Raw genomic sequence first — 21,890 nt, 5'->3', positions numbered from 1 at the left:
AAACTTTGCAGACATGCATGTCTCGACTACAGCAACGTTCGGCTGCTGAGCTCGTTGTGCTGAGCTTGCTGGCTTTGGTGAAGGCCAGTTCATTGCGATGTAGCCTCTTCAACGACAGTAACAAGCTATTCTTTTCAGAAGTGCCAGGGCCTTCGACCACACATCAGAGAATACATGGACTAGTATGCACCGAACAGGTCAAGCCAATGAAAAGAGAGGATAAGGTCACACCCTCCAATCATCTGATGAATAAGCAAATACAAAAAGATCAGAGCCCCTCCATATGATCAGTGCAGCGTCAAACTTGCATTGAATGAAAGAGATTCTCGCTTGCACCTGCTTCTAGATTTGACCTAGACATAGGGTCACTCTCCGCTCTTCTCCTTTTCCTCTTTCTCCTCCATCTACATTTGCCATACTCGTTTATGCTAACTTGCATTGTAGAGGTCTGAAGGCACAGGAGAGCCTGGGAGGTGAATGCATTTATAATTGCAGAGATTCTATTACAAACTACACATTTTATAGTGTACTGATTGACCATCAGTCTCATATGACTGATTGACCATCAGTCTCATTTGCTGGCTGCCTGTAGGGGTAACAGTGGCCCCTTAGGGGCACAGTGAACACCACTCTTTTTTCAGAGATACAATTAGTTGAGTGTTTTCACACCAGTTATAGTTTATAGGAAATGATGACAGATGTTTACTTTTACACTGCTCACATTTTTTCTGTTCACAGAAACTTAGTGAAATCGTGTGGGTGTCTGTGTCACACATACAAGAAAGGCCTGACCATGCGAGTTATATAACACAGATGATGGGATCATAACTATTTGAAAATTCTCAACCCCGAATAATATTTGTAAATAATATCAAAGGTGGTTTTTCGCTACAGATACTAAAAGGGTGATGATGTAATGCAAGATGACAAATTATTCTCCTTGCATTCAGCTCAATACTAACTTATAACCTTTGTTCTACTCTTAGGATACATGTAATGGACCAGCATGCTCTTCTACAGGTCCTCAAACCAGAGCTGAAGGTTCATAATGTGAACCTTTCTGCGACCATCAGCACCTGTTGAACCCTGAATACTGAACCTTTGTGGTTACTTTACGAGTGACCCCTTAGCTTGACATTGTCACACCACAACAACTGAGTACAATAAGAAGTCATTAACATATGCAGTTCTACATGAGGGTCTCACCTTGTATGTAGCAATACATTTCTAGAAAAAAGTTAATAACAACATGGTCAACTGGTAGTGAATGATTATCCACAATTTGGGATCTTTTTATGCTGTTTCTTTCTAGCTGTTTCTTTCCAACTGCTATTTGAACAAATAATTGTTACAAAATACATGTATTGTTAGCATGACTTGGCTTACAAATAGCTCTCCATGCAAGCCATTTTGTCAATCGTATCCTCTGATTGTTCATGTTACAACTTCGAATCACTATTCATCTGATAGCATTTGGAAATAGACTCTTCATGACTTGTCAACTCTAACCAATACGAGCAATCATTACAAACTACTGGTCTTCACTCCAATGACTAAACTCTTCTCTTTCATTAGATTAGGTGTGACAAGAATAATACAAATATACTATTCCACTAACATCAGTCTGACAACTAAGGTTTTACAAGTACGTACATGTATTGGTCAAGACATCTTTTGACAGCTAATATCGAGAACTACTCCAAAGAAAAACCAAAAGGACAAAGACATCTTGCCAATATGAGGTTTCCTCAATCAAGAATCAGCCTGTAAGACTGTTCTGCATGCTATGTACATTTGTCAATGTGTATGTAACTCAGAGACTGACTTAGATCTAGCTCGATATAATAGTGAATGATATGTAATATTAAACATCAAAGCTATTACATATACAGCGAGTTCAGGCGACCGTCTGGTCTTTGAAATAGCGCAGATGCAACAGGCAGTGGAGAACAGCAGATAAAAACAGGAAAGCGCCTCCTGTGTAGAATGTAGCACCATAGTCGCCAGTCCAGTCGTAGAGCATTCCTACAACAAATAGTCATACCTCGTAGCACCAGCATCGCTACATTATACCTCTATTTGTTTACTTAGTTTTAAAAGAACATATCAGGATGGGGAGGGAGCTGGAAACACCCCAACATTAACATATGATCTCTTTGAATACAACAAACATCTCTAACCTGTACCTTACTACCTCCAACTAAAATTGCGATAGCTTTTCATGAGGAAAAGGATATTTCTAGAAGCTCCTGTAGATGTTGATACTATTGATAGTAAATGTATTAGTACTCTTAAGTTTAACGTAGAGTACAACTTCTACATATGAATTTAATTCGTTTCAGGACCTGCCTCATGTGTTAAACCGCTGCGCCTTGGATCAAATACTCCTATAAACAATTCAATATAATTCATTTACTTTCTTCCTCAGCGAAGGCTTTCAAATAATTCTTTAATTAATTAAATCTGTTGAAACCAGTCTTTTTTATTGTTTTATTTATGTGGTGAACGCAAAGTATTTTAATTTTTGGCATTTTCATCATTAACATTTAGCTTTTTTTTGAGCAACAAGTTATTACAATCTCAGTTGCTGATAATCCATATTATATAATAAATACACTGATGATACTTCAATAACGACAATAGAAAATCCAGCGTAAACATCGTGGCTTTCACACGGCTAAGGTGGATTTCCATTGGTCAATCCTTTCTATTTCTCAAAACGACGCATTGTTTTGTAGAGTCGGTGTGTGTAGCCAAAGCAAACCTTTAGATCGCACATTGGTTAGGATTCTCATGAGGTTGCGTGGGCAGGCCTTGAAAGAAATAGAAAATTAAATGAGTAATCAAATAAAAAATATATTTTTATTCATATTTCATGTCAGATAACGCAAGTACGACGGCAAATGTAGGCTTAGAAATAATTGTGTCGAGAGAGAGATGGTGATAGAGATACTCTAAGTTCAACTGATATAATTTACCCATTACTTTTCTCTGTTTCATTTTTGAATTTCCCCCAGTCATTCGACTTTTGAAATTGCGGTGTTTCAACGTGTTTCGAGCGATGTAGGCTGGAATTAATTACTGCTTAAGGGCAAGTATGTGTTCAAAGTTTATGCAGTGTTAGTCATGTATTAAGGCAATCACAAGTAGAGGCTATGACTACATACGCAGAGCATGATATTTACCGTATCACATCACAGGTGTTTAGGACGCAAGTACATTCACAGAAGTGTAAAGCTCAGCAATGAAAAACCTTTCTCAAGTGAAAGTTGCAAGTCCTGACATGAAATACCTGCACTTGAACAAGAACAGATATAACTATTGAGTATTGACCAAGAGATATGAACGATTATTCACCCAACTAGCGTCAACAAAATGATGCAAGAATTAAAAACTAGATTGCGTAACCAGTTTAAACCGGTTGTACAAAAGGAAGAAATGAACTTAATAGATATTTGTAGACTGCAAACTACCTGTTTTACCTGCGAAAGTGGTTAAGGCTCACACTAGTCGACAGCAAAACACAAGTGTATGACTATAAATATTGTTACAAATATATAACCAACATTTGAATTATTTCAGAGAGCAAAGATATGTTTTTGGCAAGGTGCCAGTACTGCAGTGCTGAACTAGTTTGAACAAGTCACTCCTTTCAGCTTGCGCTCATCATTACATCAGTCAATGAACTTAACATGTGGGAGCAAATAACTGGCAACCACTGGCAGGTGCTCTGCAGGCAAGTATGTCTGTGTAACGATTAAGCCTGCTAGATGGAGCTGAATAAGAAAAGCCTTTGCTAACCGAGCACACCAGCTAGTAAATAAATGGCTATTTTTAAACAATCTTATTTTTCAACGTAACAAATAGCTTCTCATAAAGCAAACTGCATTTTTAAAAAAGTGAAGATATTTCTGCTTTCTGCATCTTTTTCAGCACGAATGGCCATACTTCAAGTGGATTCGTGTGTGCCAACCATTGTAAACAGCAATACTACAGATTGCACTGTTTCCTCTAAAACTCATAACTATGAGAGAGTAAAAAACTGCCTTGCTTCTGCACTTCAGAGAGAGAATAACTCCAGACACACACTACAGACCAGTGAATAGTTAAGGATTCTATGATGGAAGGCAGTTTGGAGCAAGTGGACTATGCAGTGTGTAGAATGTACGTTTCAGTTCTTAAAAAGAGTGTCAAAAATCAATAAAGTTGAAACAACCTGACAGACCATGAGGCAGAAAAGTTACAATTTAGTTCACCTTCTAGCGGAGGCCCAGCAATGCCTGTGATACCTCTGACGAGACAGAGTAGTCCGTAGCCATTGGTCAACTTTTCAAGGCCAATGAGGTCACACATTATAATTGGAGTAAGAGACACAAAGGTGGCTACAAATAAAGTCACATCGCTAGTAAAGAAAACATCACTTGTGATCATATAAGAAACATTTCACTTGTGATCATATAAGAAACATGTCACTTGTGATCATATAAGAAACATTTCACTTGTGATCATATAAGAAACATGTCACTTGTGATCATATAAGAAACATGTTTAGAGATAGTTCATATGCAGTCAGCTGGTAGTGAAGATACCACTTAAGTAGATGTTGTGATGTTACCAGAAACTCTTGAATACGAATTGACAAGCAAATAGACTAGTACTAAGTACTGCTGCAACATACATTCGTTCATACTTGTGCACCTTGGACCACTTTTAACTCTCTCCTTAACTTGATATCACAATGAATCAAAGCCTTAGTTAGCAAGTTAGAGCACCAATTCAAACAAATTTGAAGTTATAGCTCTGTCATTATTGCTGACACATTTCAACAAGTCTAAAAGCAGCGCCTGCAATTGAAGCAGCGCAAATGTTTAATAATATAAAGAGATTTTGATAAAAATTGGGTCTGCCAACCATTCAAAGCAGTTACTCATTATTGGTCGATTAAAATCTGGTCGAATTATTGGTTAAAACTTAAATTGGTCATCTTTAGTTTGTCAGATGATTATTCCGTTACAATAACGAATCAGAGAAGACTAACACACAGAGAGTGTAGTTTCAGTTTGCAATGACTATAATTATAATGTCCAATGATGAACATCATAGTCAAATGACTTTCATCATTGGACTATGTGTACCAAGTACTATCATGTGTACCAAGTACTATCATGTGTACCAAGTACTATCATGTGTACCAAGTACTATCATGTGTACCAAGTACTACCAAGTGTACCAAGAATGTACCACAAAGTTTACCAGATCTCTGTTATTACAAACACTACTGCAACTTTGATTAGAAAATGTGGTAAACAATTTATTTACAAACAATTTTCAACCAAAAAAATTCTCTCTGCCATAGGCTAAACATTGCAGATGTTGCTCAGACCTCACACTTGATTGGTTAGCTCAGCAAGGAAAATGAAAGCAGCTGCTGCTGTACCCTTTATTGCGTTTTTATCAGACAGCGTTTGTGTTTAACTAAACATAAAATAAAAATAAAGCCAGAAACTACCCAAATTTAATGTTTGTGTTAAAAAAATTGTAATTTTTCTGTAAGAAGATGGTTGTCAATAGAATTAGCTGTTTTGCAGAGCTTTAATAGGGTTACCATTTGAAAACTTGCAAATCGCTTGCAGCTGGGTAAAATGAAGAATTTAAGCAAATATTTATGAGAAAACAAAGAAATCGATCGATACCATTCTATAATGGGTCTACAAACGCACTGTGTTGCCTGCCAGACAAATAAAATATACATCCTTGACCTCCAAATTGCACAAAAAGATTGCTTAGAGCCATGTACTCTTATAGACAATGAGAAAAAAGTAAAAACTATGAAATGTATCACTTGTATTATTTGCTTATGCGGTTCATTATGATACAATATAGTTGGTGCAGGATTCAACTAACATCTTCAAGCATTTCATAAGCAAGTGTAGACACAGCTTTAGAGATGCTGGTAAAATCAAACATCTAGTAAAGAAAGCTATAGAAAAAGACTTACAAGAAAAAAGACCGTACGATGCACTGGCCACAGCCATGAGAGCGAACGTCTGACAAAGTGGCGTAAGCAAGACAGATAGACCGGTGAGAGCGAGACATATGTTGTTGACGAGCAGTGGTGAGACCGATGGTATGAGAGAGAGTGATCCAGATAGAACTCTGCCAGCAGTGTTAAAAATTCCTGAAAATAATATCAATAAATTTAGCAGCACATAGAATGTGGGAAAAAAGGTGGACTATAAAAGCAGATCTTTGCTTTTGTCACCGTAGGAGTGTCTCATGCGTATAGTGAAGACCATGGGAAAACAACTACCAACATACCAACACATCTATGGAGTTAGCTCTGTTGTAACCAAGAAAAATAGGATTTTGTCATTATATTGCAAAACCAAATGTTTACGAACCAAAACTGATCTAATGATAATGCTACAACAAATGGGATTTGAGAAGGAAGAAATCATCATCCAATATAGAGAAAGATGACAGCAAAAAACTGCATCGATTTTGCAATCTACAAGCTTGCTACCAGACAAAATGATTAATACGCTTACAAATAGATACACATGTGTTCTAATAAGTTAAATATTAGGTCAGCCTTTTCAGCGTGTCTAATTTAATAAGCAACCTTCTCTTCCGTGTAGGTACTCTCGGCGGGCGTGTTTCTCCGGTCAAACAGAGTTGCTATTGTAAACAATTATTTTATATTCGGTCTCTTCAGACTGTTTACAACTTTAAATTTAGAATCCTTACTATGCAAGTGCACAAAACTTGTCTCATTACCTGCCCTGAGGTGCCTGTGAAGATGTCAACACCCGCCTATGAGAGCAATATTCAGGATATGCTAAGTTTGTTATCAGACAGAGATTCATTAAATGTTTAATAATATAATACGTGTATCCGATAATTGAATCACACAAATTGCTCCTGCTACATGGATCCTTTATGAACATGCCATGCACTTGAATGAGTTGATTGAACTGAATTTACATTATTAGTATGGGCCATCTTGCTAGTGCTATTGCTAAACCTGCCTTGTTAACTATAATATAGAAATACGCATTAGGAAAACCTACCTTGTAAACAATAATATAGAAATACACATACAGAAGACCTAGCTTGTAAACTATAATATAGAAATACACATACAGAAGACCTACCTTGTAAACAATAATATAGAAATACACATACAGAAGACCTACCTTGTCAACTATAATATAGAAATACACATAAAGAAAACTTGCCTTGTAAACTATAATATAGAAATACACATACAGAAGACCTACCTTGTAAACTATAATATAGAAGTGCACATAAGGAAAACCTACCTTGTAAACTATAATATAGAAGTGCACATAAAGAAACTCGCTGCAGCACAATAATGAATGATCGGAGTATAGTAAAAGTGCACTACTTGCCTACGATGGAAAGAAGCAGTGCTGCATTACTCTCACTCACTCCCAGCGACACAGCCCTGCTACTAGAATATATGATAGGTATGTAGAAGCCAAGCATCCCAAATACATTGGCGAGAGCAAGAACCATCATTCCCTTGTTCTTCAGCACACTCAAGTCCAGCATCTCAGCCAATATGTCTGCCATCGGCTTGGGCAGGCTGTTTAAGCATTTGAGCCTCGACTGCCTCTCCTGCATGAGTTAGCAACAGCAGACTAAGTAAGTCAACTACAGTGACTCGGACACAGTACTCGCTGTCACCACGATAAGTTAGACTTTACTTGCGGACGAATAGATTGGCTCAGTTGCCAGTCCACGCTGAGGCTATTTCCAGGACTAAACATACCGTCATAAGAAAATAGCACGAACATTAACATAGACTGCTTGCTCTTTAAGTTATCCATACTAACCCTGTGCACACTGCTACGTTTCTGTGGCCCAAATCTTACTGATTAAGTGTGACGAAATAATTTGGCAAACTTGTACGTTTATGCGCTAGCCACTAGCCTGTCTTGACAAACTGTTGTTTTTGCGGAGTTGTCCCCCCGTTGAGCGGGGCGAGCAAAACAACAGCTTGTCACAAGACGCACTGCACCTGATGCATCAGCTGCACTGAAAGGGAGTTGCTCTCTTCCGTCTATGCGGCTTGGCTGCGATGTTATGGCGGTCGCTCTATTAGTAATCCTAACGGATTTCGCGCAAAAATTTATGTAGAAAAAATATGATACAAACGTTTAACCAGAGACCAGACTTTACGGTAAACTTTAGTAGAACTTAAGAATAAAATAAATTAAAAATAAAATCAACAAGAGCAAATAAAACTGATTGATACAAAAATAGAAATAAAACTGACTGAGCGCACAAATAACAACATGTTTAGTTGCTGTTGTTGCCTAAGTTCTTAAGCTATACTAAAGTTTACCGCAGAGACTGGTCTCTGGTTAAACGTTTTTATCTTCTTTTTTCTACATAAATTTTTGCGCGAAATCCGTTATGATTACCAATGGAGCGACCGCCATAACATCGCAGCCAAGCCACATAGACAGAAGAGAACAACATCCTTTCAGTGCAGCTGATGCATCAGGTGCAGTGCGTCTTGTGACAAGCTGTTGTTTTGCTCGCCCCGCTCAACGGGGGACAACTCCGCAAAAACAACAGTTTGTCAAGACAGGCTAGCTAGCTACAAATACACTATTCTACGTGTACGATAGATACAGAGGAGTAAAGTAAGATAGTGAACAGTGTACACAGCTGACCTGTACAGAAGGTAAGCTAGCGATGCTAGCTACATAGCTCTTGAGAGACAATCTGGACTTCACAGGAGAAACATTGAGAACAGATCCACTGTAGAAGATGTCCTTTCGGTAGAGTGGCCGAGACAGGTCAGCAGTGCTCACATGAGGACCGCCAGGTGAGCCTCCAGTCAGGAAAGCGCTACCATGAATATTGTCAGCTGGAGAATTCGTCTCAGCCACCAGCCTTGAGCCAGCTATATAGCTTGAGCTACTAATTTGTCTCTGCCTGTTGAATACACAGACTAAAGTTTGAGAAATCTGTGTGCTGGGTACATGCGATACAGTTTCGCTGTTTGGTATGTACGTACAGAAACTGGAGTACAAACACATTTTCTTTCATGAATACACAGACAGTTCCCAAAAGGGTAGGTAATCACATTCCGCTAAAGGTAGGTAATGACGCAAACCTAAAGATAGGTAATCATGTTTCACTAAAGGTAGGTAATCAAGTTTCCCGGAGGGTAAGTAATCGCGGGCTTCTAAGGGTAGGTAATTTGAAAGCATCCAATTAAATAAAAATTATTTATAAATAGAAAGAGACAAAAAAGCAATGAGCATTCAACTTCTTTCATCAATGATGTACTTTCTTATATTCCAGATATGGTAAGTTTTCTTTCTAGTAACGAAGACTGCCGATTAAAACCTCCGAACACTACGAGCTTAAACCAATATTTTATTAATCTCAACAGCAGCTGCTGAAGGATGAGCTTATGACAGCTAAAAAGTTCACTGAGTGACAAGTAAGAAACTGACAAAGTTAGAACTGCTTCAAATTGCTGAGCGGCAGCACTTTGCTCCTCTACACGCTACAATATACGAGGGCTAGGAGATGCTCGGTTAGGTGAAGCCTATACATCTAGGGAGTAAAACACTTAAAATACAATAGTGTACTATTAAGAGTTAACTGTATGCTAGACAAGTAAATGTATAGCTCATCAACTTAGCAGCAAATTCCTTTGAAATACTCTATACTGAAGCCTCCTAAATTGTTATAAAAGCACCAGCTATTTAAAGCTCTTTGTTACGTTCAGGCAATGTTTAAGAGAAAGAAGAAATGATCAGCTGTTCCAGGGAATGGATTTAAATCTCATGTTGTAGCAGGCCTCTAACATAGTCAATGCTGGTGTATTTTGTTGTTTACTAGCTCATAGGATTGCGGGTCCACAGTATGCGCCAATTGCAACATGGGTTATCACTGCCATAGGCCAAAATCTCTTTAACAGCGTGTCTAGCAAAGTCATTTATCTGTTGCATCACATCTTCATGGCCACATACCTTGCTGACTTTGGCAGCCTACTACATGGCATCTCGTGATCATAGAAAGTCATAAAAATACTAATTTTTTTTAAAAAATCTTTAGCAAATTAACAAAATACCAGCTTAATTATTAGTGCCTGCATGCTTTAAAGATGATAAAGTACCAAACAACTTTGATAAAAATATAATAAGAATGGGAAAAACAGAATGATGCATCGTAATATTAAAATTATAAGTAACACAGCTTGACAACCTCTTCACTACCAACACAGCATCAGACAATGTATTAGATGGACACGAGTAACTGGACACCGATGCCTCAACACCCTCTGTCCCACATCTTACGAATATGCTGTTGAATGAGCTCCTCACACTACTGATAACACGCATACAGTATATAACGGTGACTTTTTAAAACTTACAAAATCGAAAATTTTTCGAGTTCTATTTAATGAGATTACCCAGTTTTTTATTTCAAATACCGTGGTTTGCCAAAGTGACAAATAAAACCTGTAAATCTCTATTTTTAAGAGTTTTCAGTACATCAAGCTTCATCTAAATTTCAATTAAATATCAACAAAGCGCGACAACCTAGAATGCCTTGTTTGATGGATAATATTAACTTGAGTAATGATAAAATATTGTAAAGAGGGTAGAGATGTGAAGATATAGTCAGCTAACCGAACTCTTAGCAATTTATTTAATTGTTTATCGTAACATGCAAATTTCTATACTCAACTCTACAAAAATGAGCTAATTATTCATGCCAAATTGGAAAATGATTTAGAGAATTTCCAAAACATTCCAAAAATATAATACTAAGTTTTTAATTTTAGAGTAGATTTGCACTGAGATGTTCAAAGTTTTATTTAAATTTTATCAGAAAAAATTCTTCTCAAAATATCAGTTCTAAGTGAGTTGTCTAAGGAGTTATGCATCATTGATACCATAGAGTTAACCATACAGAACTGAAAGTATTACAGCTAGCAGTTTTAGGTGACTTGTCTAAGGAGTTATGTATCCTTGGTACTATAGAGTTAACCATACAGAACTGAGAGTATTACAGCTAGCAGTTGTAGGTGAGTTGTGTAAGGAGTTATGCATCCTTGGTACCATAGAGTTGACTGTACGGAACTGAGAGTATTACAGCTAGCAGTTCTAGGTGAGTTGTCTAAGGAGTTATGCATCCTTGGTACCATAGAGTTAACCGTACAGAACTGAAAGTATTATAGCTAGCAGTTCTAGGTGAGTTGTGTAAGGAGTTATGCATCCTTGGTACCATAGAGTTGACTGTACGGAACTGGGAGTATTACAGCTAGCAGGTCTAGGTGAGTTGTCTAAGGAGTTATGCATCCTTGGTACCACAGAGTTAACCGTACAGAACTGAAAGTATTACAGCTAGCAGTTTTAGTTGAGTTATCTAAGAACTTATGCATCCTTGGTACCTTGGGGTTGACTGTACGACACTGAGAGTATTACACCTAGCAGTTCTAAGTGAGTTGTCTCATGAGTTATGTATCCTTGGTACCATAGAGTTAACCGTACAGAACTGAGAGTATTACAGCTAGCAGTTCTAGGGGAGTTGTCTAATGAGTTATGCATCCTTGGTATCATAGAGTTAATCATACAGAACTGAGAGTATTACACCTAGCAGTTCTAGGTGAGTTGTCTGAGGAGTTATGTGTCCTTGGTACCATAGAATTAACTGAATAGAGAACTGAGAGTATTACACCATGCGGTCACACTGAAAGAGGAACCTGTTTCTCAGACTATACGGATCCTTCACAGCTCCTGATGCTGTTTGACTCCCAGATATAAGTGTCATCCGTTCCTCCTTGGGAGACACCTCCCCATTACAGTCATGGCCATTCCTAGGTAAGTCATCAGACACCCTTTTGCCGGCAGCTCCATTACCAGTAAGAGTGGTGCTACGGGGTCTCCTAGCTATGAGAGGACGCATGAGCGCAGAGGAGATGCAGCCTTGTAGAATGAGCCCGGCTGTAAGTTTAAGAATGCCTCAAATGTGATGAGAGAGAACAACTCTCATACTGCTAGAACTCTCAACTGCTCCCTTCGGGAACTCATACAACTTTAGCTAAAACATTCTCTTCAAACGACGCTAAAGGTGTGCCAGACGTACTCTAGAGGTACGCTGGAAGTGAGAAGCGGATGACACCACTGGCAACACGTATAGATAGGCTGCGGAAGCTATAGACAATGCTCAACATATATTGATACAAAAAACATGTGAAGCCAATTAGGAAAGGAGAGTATATTCAGGCAAAGAGCCAATGAAAATAAACTTGTAACATGGGTGGCCATCCAAATGTTTAGAAAAATACAACATTTTGACTCAAGCTAAGAATTTTCTGTCTTCACATGAGACACCAGCAAAAGAGGGAAGGTAAACTGTGCAGTCATACCTATCAGGAAATGAGCACTTCTCCAGCCGTAGTATGCGAGTATGATTTTTGCAAGAGGTGCTAGGCATAAGGTGCCGATACCGGTGCCACAAACGGAAACGCCGACGACAAGACCTCGTTTCTTTTTGAAATAGTAGCCAACCCCGACAATGCTCGGCAAGTACATCAATCCAAAACCAATTCCTAAAACAGAGTCACTTTGAGAACGACATCTAAAAAGCAACATTAGTTAAACCATTAACAAACTTATGGAAAAGTTTAATGAGTGTTTAGGATCCTGTGACGCAACTTGATCCGACTCTGTACATGGTTTGATTGTCAGCTCAAGATACACTCTTAATTGCCAAATCTGATGAACAGCTAACTGGTGTCCTAGACGTTAAGGCCATGCACCAAAAGGAGATAATAACTTGATAAACATATTTGGCAATTTCACTTCACAAACATAAGGCTCTGGTCTAAATATATTAGTGATATGCGGCTCATCAATCGTGTGAAGGCAAAGTTCAAGGAACTATTATAAACAAGTCACATGACATATACAGACACTAACAGTTTCCAGAAAAGTGATAGCTAGAATCTTTTGCCATTTTTGTTGGCCAGATTGCCAGAAAAGATGGAGAATGCTTACCACCCATGACTCCGTAAGTAAAATGGAATACGGTTATGGTTGGTGCAACAGAGCTGAGTAGAAAACCTGAGGCACTGATGAGTGATCCGGAGATGCCGACAGCGCGACATCCAAACTTATTCACCAAGGCTCCAACCACAGGGCCTGTAACAGTGTTATATGTAGAGAAAAATCAAAAGCATCAATACTACATAAAGCTGTACCAGATGTTAAGGTGGAAACAGAAAGTTTGACCGAGCAAAATATTTTTACAGAAGGTGAAAAAAAGTGGTTACTTTCTACACTGAATAGACAGTACTCTGATTAAAAACTGGGCCAGCTCTAAACACCTCAAATAATTTTTTTAGACCAACGTAAGGAAAGCATATTACAAACCGACTAACAGGTAGACTCCACACAGCAGAGAGTTTGCGAGACTAGTGGCAGCCAATGTTGAGCCAAAGTACTGGGAATATTCGAGCAGGAAAACACCGAAGCAGTAAGCAATCCCATCCAATATGAAGTTGTTAAAGAAAGAGGCGACCATGATGACCCAGCCATAACCTCCATCAGGTGCTTCAGGTATGTAGTCCTCCCAGTTCTCTGTTTAAACGCATTCGTTTATTAGTTGGTATTTATCGATACTCAACGGGAATGTAAATCCTTATTAAGATACAAGAGTACAACAAGGCATGGCAAAACAGTCCATTCAAGTCAACACCTTCGAAGACGTTTAACAAAAAAACGCAAGCGTGTAGTTAAAAACTATAATTGCTGAAAAATACCACTTTGATTTTGAATAAACCACAAACGCTAGCGGTTGTCTTGGTGACAAATATAAACCAGCTTTTTCAAATATTCTTCAAGAAAACAAGGTTAGTCTATAGCTACACTTACGTTACCAGTTATTAACTTTGAAATAGAATTAGGAGTGTTGGTTACGAATGCCATTTTAATAGTCTAAACATAGTCTAAACAAGTTGGTATGCGAGTTTGAATGGTACAGACTTTTACAACAACAGTATTATGTCTAAACTCAAGCAGGGCATAGTTTTTAAAGGCGGCAACTACGGTAAGAATAAATGCAGATCTTAATGTATTGATAAATTTAAGCCCATGAATTCTGCAGTGAGATCAGATCATTTGTTGTTTTGATGAATTTATCATCTCGAAGGTAGGAAATTTGGAAACAACATAAATCTTTAGTGATTTTAAAACAGAACTCAGTGAGGCCTCATTATTTCGATATCATTTATAGATTTAATATAGATTTTAAATATTTGAGCCGAATGATCTAAAAAAAAGTGAAATAAAGTTTGAAAACATTTAAAATGTACAATTATAGCTCGATTAGGTTTTAGGGAACGTGAATGGAGCAATATGCGCGAATGTGTGTGGACCTATCCATAAATGAGAAATACGAGGTCTGATCCAAAAGTTCCCGGAATGGAGTTGTATACTTGTGCATATTCACACGATGGAAAAACCCATTGCAGGGTGTGCTGGGAAACACCTCTGGAGTGTTGTCACAAAATTTCAGGTTGCTATGACAATGCGTTCTCATGTGAGCTAACGATATGTCAAGGTCTGTCCGGTGCTTCCGTCTTTTTTTTAAACAAATTATCGTCATACCTAATCAATCGGAACAGCGTATTTGCATTAAATTTTGTGCGAAATTAGGGAAAACAAGTACTCAGACAGTTGAAATGTTAACTATTGCTTTTAAAGATGCTGGTCTATAAAAACACAATTTTTTGAGTGGTACAAACGTTTTTGTGAAGGTAGAGACAGCACTGAAGATGACGCGAGGTCTGGCAGACCAGCGTCGGCAAGAACCTGCTCGTAAATTGACAGTGTGAGGTCACTAGTCATGCCAGATCGACGTTTAACCATTACAGATATCTTGAGAGACTGGACTTATTTTTGGAACTGTTCAAAAAGTTTTAACTAACAATTTAAACAATTTTTTAACAAATTAAACGAGTCGCAGCAAAGTTCGTGCCAAGCTTGCTGACTGATGACCAAAACGAGCTCCGGATGCCACTTGCAACGATTTTAAGGAAGCTTTCAAGAATGTTCAAAACTTTATTTTAAAGGTCGTAATATTCTTGTTTTTCCTAATTTCACACAAAATTTAATGCAAATGCGCTGTTCTGGTTTATTAGACATGATGATAAATTTTTTTTTAAAAAAGATGGAAACACCGGACAGACCTTGACATATCGTTAGCTCACATGAGAACGCATTGTCATAGCAACCTGAAATTTTGTGACAACACTCCAGAGGTGTTTCCCAGCCAACCCTGCAATGGGTTTTTCCATCGTGTGAATATGCACGAGTATACAACTCAAGTCCGGGAACTTTTGGATCAGACCTCGTAAAAGGCACTTTATCATTGTTTGGCAGACCAAGAAATAAAACGCAACGTTTGCAAAACTTTTGAAATAAAAATTTGTATAAAAAATCTACCCTATATATAATTACTATATACCGTATATACATAATTGCAATATACTGTATATATATATAATCACTATATACCGTAAATATATATATATATAGCTGATGAGCTACTTTCTAATAAAACACCCGTACCTGTCAATTGTGGTGACAAACCGTAATTGCAACAACTTTTTTGTCCACACTACATGAAACAATTTGTAGTAAAGTGTGGTTAGTAGCCATTTTGTTTAGCCTTCTATCAACTCTTTATGACCACATTTTTGGCTCTTTATACAGTGATATATACATATATATATTTAACTCCTAAAAAGAAATATTTTTTTCTTTGTTGTTGACAGCTCTGGCATCATTGCTGCCTTTTTATGTCCTGGTCCACATCTGAGTTGTAGTCTTTTGTATGCATTTTGCATATTGACCTTGCTCCTCGGTGGTTTGCCAGATTTTTTGTGTGAAGTGGTTGCCTATGTGTTTGTATATATAAATAGATCGGTGTCCTTCATCGAATGACTATGTCTCATATTCACATTATTGTGGTTATTTCTATAGATATCAAAAGTGCAACGTGAGAAGCTGTAAACATGCAGCAGCATTACGCAATTACCAAGTTCTGTTAACCAAAAATAGCAAGACAAGAATGTTAGCATGATCAGCATCAGTAAATGGCGTGGTATTAACACCTGCAAAGAAAGCTATCGCTTTAATGTTTGAGGACTCGCAGGCGATTTAAATGCATTCGTTAAAACCGTGATCTATATATTTTCATATTTTCAAAACACTAATGACAATGAGTACGTTGTGTTAAATATACACTGAAGTTAACATGAAAAAATTTTGGTTTTCTAATAAAACGCTATTACATAAAGCTACTATCAAACATAGACTTAACAGATCAAACAGATATCGAACATAGATCCCATCTTTTCATTGTGAATATATCCAAATACTTGAGCTTATGCTTTCCCTTTCATCTTAAAATAGTTATCTTACCTCCCCCTTCCGTGATGATGAATTACCTCCACCTTCCGTTATCATGAATTACCTCCCCCTTCCGTTATGATGACTTACCTCCCCCTTCCGTTATCATGAATTACCTCTCCCTTCCGTTATGATGAATTACCTCTCTTTTCCGTTATGATGAATTACCTCTCTCGTCCGTTATGATGAATTAGCAACACCTAACGTAGCACTAACTGTAAAGTCTTCTAAATTTAACTAGGAAATCAATTGACCAAAACAAACGCATCTGGACAAATTATATACTGTATACGCATATATCTTATATATATCATAATATATATATCATAATATATATACATATATATATATATATAAATCCAAATATAAAATATATTATGATATATATTACATATATATATCTATATAACGGTATGATATGTATATATATATATTACATTATATTATTATTATTAATCATCAGGTATGATATATACATATATATATTACATATACATATATATATACATATCATACCTGATGATTATTGTGACATGATACTATTAGTAACAAAATCGGTTTAAACTTGACTTAAACTTTCATCTTATTTAATTTTAATTATATATAAATACGTGTAGATATATATGATTGCCATTTCTTTGATATGGCCTTATATCTATGCTAAACAAAAAGTCAGGTATCTTTTACTAGAGCCACAATTCTAAGTTGAGTAAATTGGTTTCACGATTTAGTGGTCTAAAAAAGGAAATAGGGAGATATAGAGCAGGTGGGAGGTGGGGTGACTAGTCTGTAAACCCCAATTGTAGCAGAACAGTAAGCGAGTGTATGGCAGTAATAATACTTAAATGGAATAGGTCAAGATCATCACCATCATATGTAATTCTGAAAACATTAGAATACCCATATATGAATATAAGGGTATATAAGTACAGTCATACTTCAACTTACGAGCTTAATGCGTTCAGAGACTGAGCTCGTATGTTAATTTGCTCGCATGTTGGTGCAATTTATTTATATATAGAACAATTAAATATATATTGATTGGTTTCCATACTCTAAAAAATGCAAATAAAACACTCAAAACAAGATATTGTAATAGAAAGAACATGTTGGTTATTGTCCTAACTTACCACATGCTTTTAAAAAGCAACAATTAAAAAATAATGCAAGGAAATGTGATTAATTAAAATGTAAAATTAAATACATACAATAGCAGCTAACGCTAGCATTTGCCAGGGAGGGAAATATAAGTTATCCTTCATTACGACAGTTGACTTTGATAAATTTGGATTTTATCAATGTCTTAACAGACAAACTTAGAAGCAAACCTAAAAGCAAACTTTCATTTTCAACTTAACATAATTAAAATTTCTTTGGCGTTCATAGTTTGAAGTTTCTCGCTGGTTAGCTAATTTTTCCTTTGTTTCGCTTTCACGACCAGCCAGCCGTTTTAAGATAAACCTATCTAAGGACGTTTGCCTTTGTCGCCATTTCAACATGTTGCGAATAGGATGAACACAGGTGTCGTCACAAAGGGTTAATGCACGACCACTAGCCAACTTGTCAGAATGTCAATTTTTATAGTTTTGATAGATAGCACCCGTCCTTTTCACATAGCATCGTTTCAGTACGCTGTCACCGGCCCATTGTTTATCTTTTAACCAATGTCTGTGTAGTCTCTCCATAAGCGGTCGTGAAGATCGCTGTGCCGTTTATAAACTATCGTTAGTCCTTTTGCGAACTAAATGCCCTGAATATTATCCTTCTGTTTGATAATTGTGGATGTATTTCTGTCAAATTGCTGAGCTAGCTCAATCTCACATATATATTTTGCATATTTTTCAATAATTTCCCGTTTAATATCAACTGTTATCATTCGCTTTTTCTTTGCATTATTTTTCATTTTACTGGCAAACTTTCGGTCAACGCGCAGTACTTTTAATTCACATAATTCTGCACTGAAAATCGCGCACAAAAAAAACACGATACAAAAGTATAACCTGAGCAGTTGAAAAATACAGAGTGATGCTGTTCTCATAAAACACCTCCGGCATACTTGGCACGTGATCCACGTGCTCGTATCTCAAACATGGCTCGTATGTTAGTGCTAACACTTGCTTAAAAGCTGGCTCGTATCTCAAGTTTCTCGTATGTTGGAGCACTCGTAAGTTGAAGTATTACTGTATGTATAAAAGTATGTTTCCCATAACAAAGTAATCCTTACTATAATAGGAGTCATGCCCATCCGTCTGCCTGAAGTCATGCGTAGAGCTTAAGAAAAAAAGCATTACACAGGATATCAAACTCAGATATTCGGCTCAGCAGCCAGGCAAACTAACAACTGCGCCACTCAACTGCCTTAGCTTATTGCGGAATATTTGTGCTGATATTTATTACACAAGCTAATCTCACGCAGCGCACGAGACTGCCAATGTACTAGTTTTGTATAAAACTTGTTACATCAAGAAAGCGTATTAAAGGTCTTGTTGGGCCATTTTCAAGTGTAATAATACCGTATGTTAACTCTTTCACTAACGTAGACGCATTTATGCGTTTTCTATGGTCGACTGCCGTAGACGCATTTTTGCGACTTTCCCAGCAATTGCGTAGTAACTGAATTTGATTATTCGTTGACAACATAACCCATGGTCTTTAGGACTTTTATGATACTTACAGTGTTGTCCGAAGATTTCGTTATAAAACTAGCCTAAAATGACGAAGCAATTTAAAATTTTTGTTTGAGAATTTTCAAACCAAAAACAAACATTTTTTGTTTAAGTTCTGTTAAGTATCGCGCGAGTCAGAAAATAGGTAATTACTTATGTTGATGACATTATAGCCAATTCCGATTTAGATCTTCGTGATTATACAGATAATTAAAGTAGCCGCACTGATAGTGGTGAAAGTAATAGTTTTGTAAGAGTAAGTAACATTGTGGAGGATCGTTTTAGCTTCGAAGCGGTTGTAGCTTCACATAGCTTTATCATCGCACAAAGTACAGATACATTGAATTTTTTGCATAGCAGTGTTGGTTAAAATGTTGGCAAAATAAAATATGTAACAAAAATGTTCTAAATAAAGTTTGAAATTGAAAAAATACTGTATACACATCATGAAGCAATATCGGCAATTTTCGGTAAAATGGCTGGCAGTAGGCCGATAGCTAAATTTGTACATGGATGGCAGTGAAAGGGTTAACGCTATGTTATTATAATAATATGTTAATGCTACGTTGTTATAATAATATGTTAACGCTATGTTGTTAGGCAGAGTATTTTATGTAGAATCAATCAGCAAGTTTCAAGTTATTTGAAATGTTAGTTTTCTCATAACTGACTAAAATTATTAGGCCGCAGCTCGAAAAACAATATAGTCTCAACGGGTTATTTGATGACGCATAATAGGAATTGCACACGATTGTTTACAAAATATTAAGCAGAGTTACTAAATCAAAAAATTATAGCTAATTTTAGAGTAAAGACTCTTGCTAGTAGAATGAACAGAGCATTTCAGCGATACATTCGTACAGGCAGCGGAAACATTTAGTGAAACTAGAGTTATATTTGACCTTGAACGATAAACTCCGCCCACGCATCGTTAGAATATCTTTCTTTTTAGAAGTATACAAGCTCATTGAAAGAGCGACACTATTATAGATGATCAAAGAAGATGTCAGTGAAGATAGTCCTTTATCTGTCTTGGCGGTCAATAAGCATTATTCCATAGGATAACTGAGAAATTCAGCTATCAGTTTTTGCTTGATTGTTCTACATGTGAAAGTTTGAACGCAGTTATTTCATCGTCAAGTGCCTTAAATAGTAGAGTGCAATTCTTTATATAGGTCATCAAATGACTGACCAAGACCGTTGTCATTTTTGAAGTCTTGTTCAAATATGCGCGTAAAATTTGGCCATGTGAATTCTGAAAATACTGCTTATTCAAATGCCATGAAACTTGGTGATTCTACACAAGAAGCTTGATGTGACAACACAGCGTTAACGAATTGTTTTACCTGAACATGTCCAACAGTACCATGAAAAACAAGTTACATTTTATGCACTGATGATCTTTAATAAAGTTTGAACAAATAACTTACAAGTGTCATTTGAATTTTTCTAAACAAACTTAAGGTTTGACCACAATAAAACTCCAAACGAAGCGTCATTTGCAAATTCTACAACATTTAATTTGCAGCCTGAGGTTAAGAGATAGCGCAAAGCCCAAAATAAAAAAATTAAGTCTAAATTATAACCATGACAACTGTACAGATTCAAATAATTAATTCCTATTCAAAGGAAGGCTTCTATAGAAAATATTTTTAATATAATACTATTAGCAGGTTTCTAAGACATGACTTACGGTCATCAGAAGAATCGAGGTGCTCAGGCTTAGCTTTGGAGTTGTGAGACGACACATAGTTGGAGGTGGCGTCCTCACCATCCTTTGACTGAACAAGCTTAGAGTTTCCTCCTGGACTCTTGCTAGGGGAGTCATGGAGCTGCACCATTTCTCCCTTCAGCTCACCCTCACAACACTTTAACAGCTTTCTCTGTTTTGCCCTTAGCCCCTCTCCCCTTTTACTATCAATATAAATAGGTTACTGCCAGAATCGCTAATGAGAAAGTGAACTGGCCAAACAGTAGTGCACAAAATTTGTAAAGTTTTCACCCCTCGTTACCACACACTAAACGAGAGTTTTTTTTCTAATTTGAATTTCAAACTGAATATTGGCAATTTTTTGTGTAAAATTCTTAACAAAGACGAATATCATAAAACTCACCAACCATTTACAATGCAACCATGGTAACACATACATAAATGCTGCCTGCAATGAGGGCAATCAGACATAATAATTCTAGTGTCTTCTATAAAACTTCGAACTGTCACTTAATGAAACATTAGCTAAACTTAACACAGAATCTTGACATATAAACAGAATCCCAACTGATCGAAAAATGAAAGGCTGAATTTTAGTAGTCTTTGAGTTGCTTCACCCTGGCTATAAACCGAGTATGTTTATCTAATCCGTAATACTAATCCGTAAATACTCCATAATTTAGCTAAATTATCTATCATAAACATTTAAACAATAATAAAATAACTCTTGCGAGTTTTACATAAAACCGAAACACAGCTACCGCAGATGGTTTTATGTAACAAACCTCAAAGCAATTAGATGTGACCACAGGAGTTCACACACCGCACTAAGTCTCTGCAAAGAGGAAAGGATGGTTATATACGACAGATAAATTACTCACGCATCCCCCTGCCCCGATAAGCCGGACGGACATTCTAGACCTCTGCTAAGTATAGTAACACAATGTTATTTCTAAACATACTGCACCTCTGCATAAATACAAGATTTGCACATGCCTCTTATACTCCAATTGTGCAAAACCTACCTTTATACCCAGTTGG

At 36.9% G+C, this 21,890-nt stretch overlaps 1 protein-coding gene across 1 annotated transcript; it reads right to left on the bottom strand.

Annotated features, from left to right (window-relative positions):
• Positions 1–1,658: 1,658 nt before the first annotated feature.
• Positions 1,659–20,992, bottom strand: LOC137385719 (monocarboxylate transporter 14-like). Its single transcript, XM_068072253.1, has 10 exons — positions 20,832–20,992; positions 13,431–13,637; positions 13,056–13,199; positions 12,425–12,607; positions 11,759–11,999; positions 8,706–8,970; positions 7,413–7,641; positions 5,999–6,178; positions 4,257–4,382; positions 1,659–2,025 (listed from the first exon to the last, which is right to left on the bottom strand). The coding sequence occupies exons 1-10, from the start codon at positions 20,977–20,979 to the stop codon at positions 1,898–1,900; spliced, it is 1,851 nt and encodes a 616-aa protein (XP_067928354.1). The 5' UTR covers positions 20,980–20,992; the 3' UTR covers positions 1,659–1,897.
• Positions 20,993–21,890: the final 898 nt, after the last annotated feature.

The sequence above is a fragment of the Watersipora subatra genome, chromosome 1 (assembly GCF_963576615.1).
Source record: "Watersipora subatra chromosome 1, tzWatSuba1.1, whole genome shotgun sequence".
Taxonomy (NCBI): Eukaryota; Metazoa; Bryozoa; class Gymnolaemata; order Cheilostomatida; family Watersiporidae; genus Watersipora; species Watersipora subatra.
The sequence above is the reverse complement of the archived record's forward strand: the minus strand, read 5'-3'. Positions and strand labels throughout refer to the sequence as shown.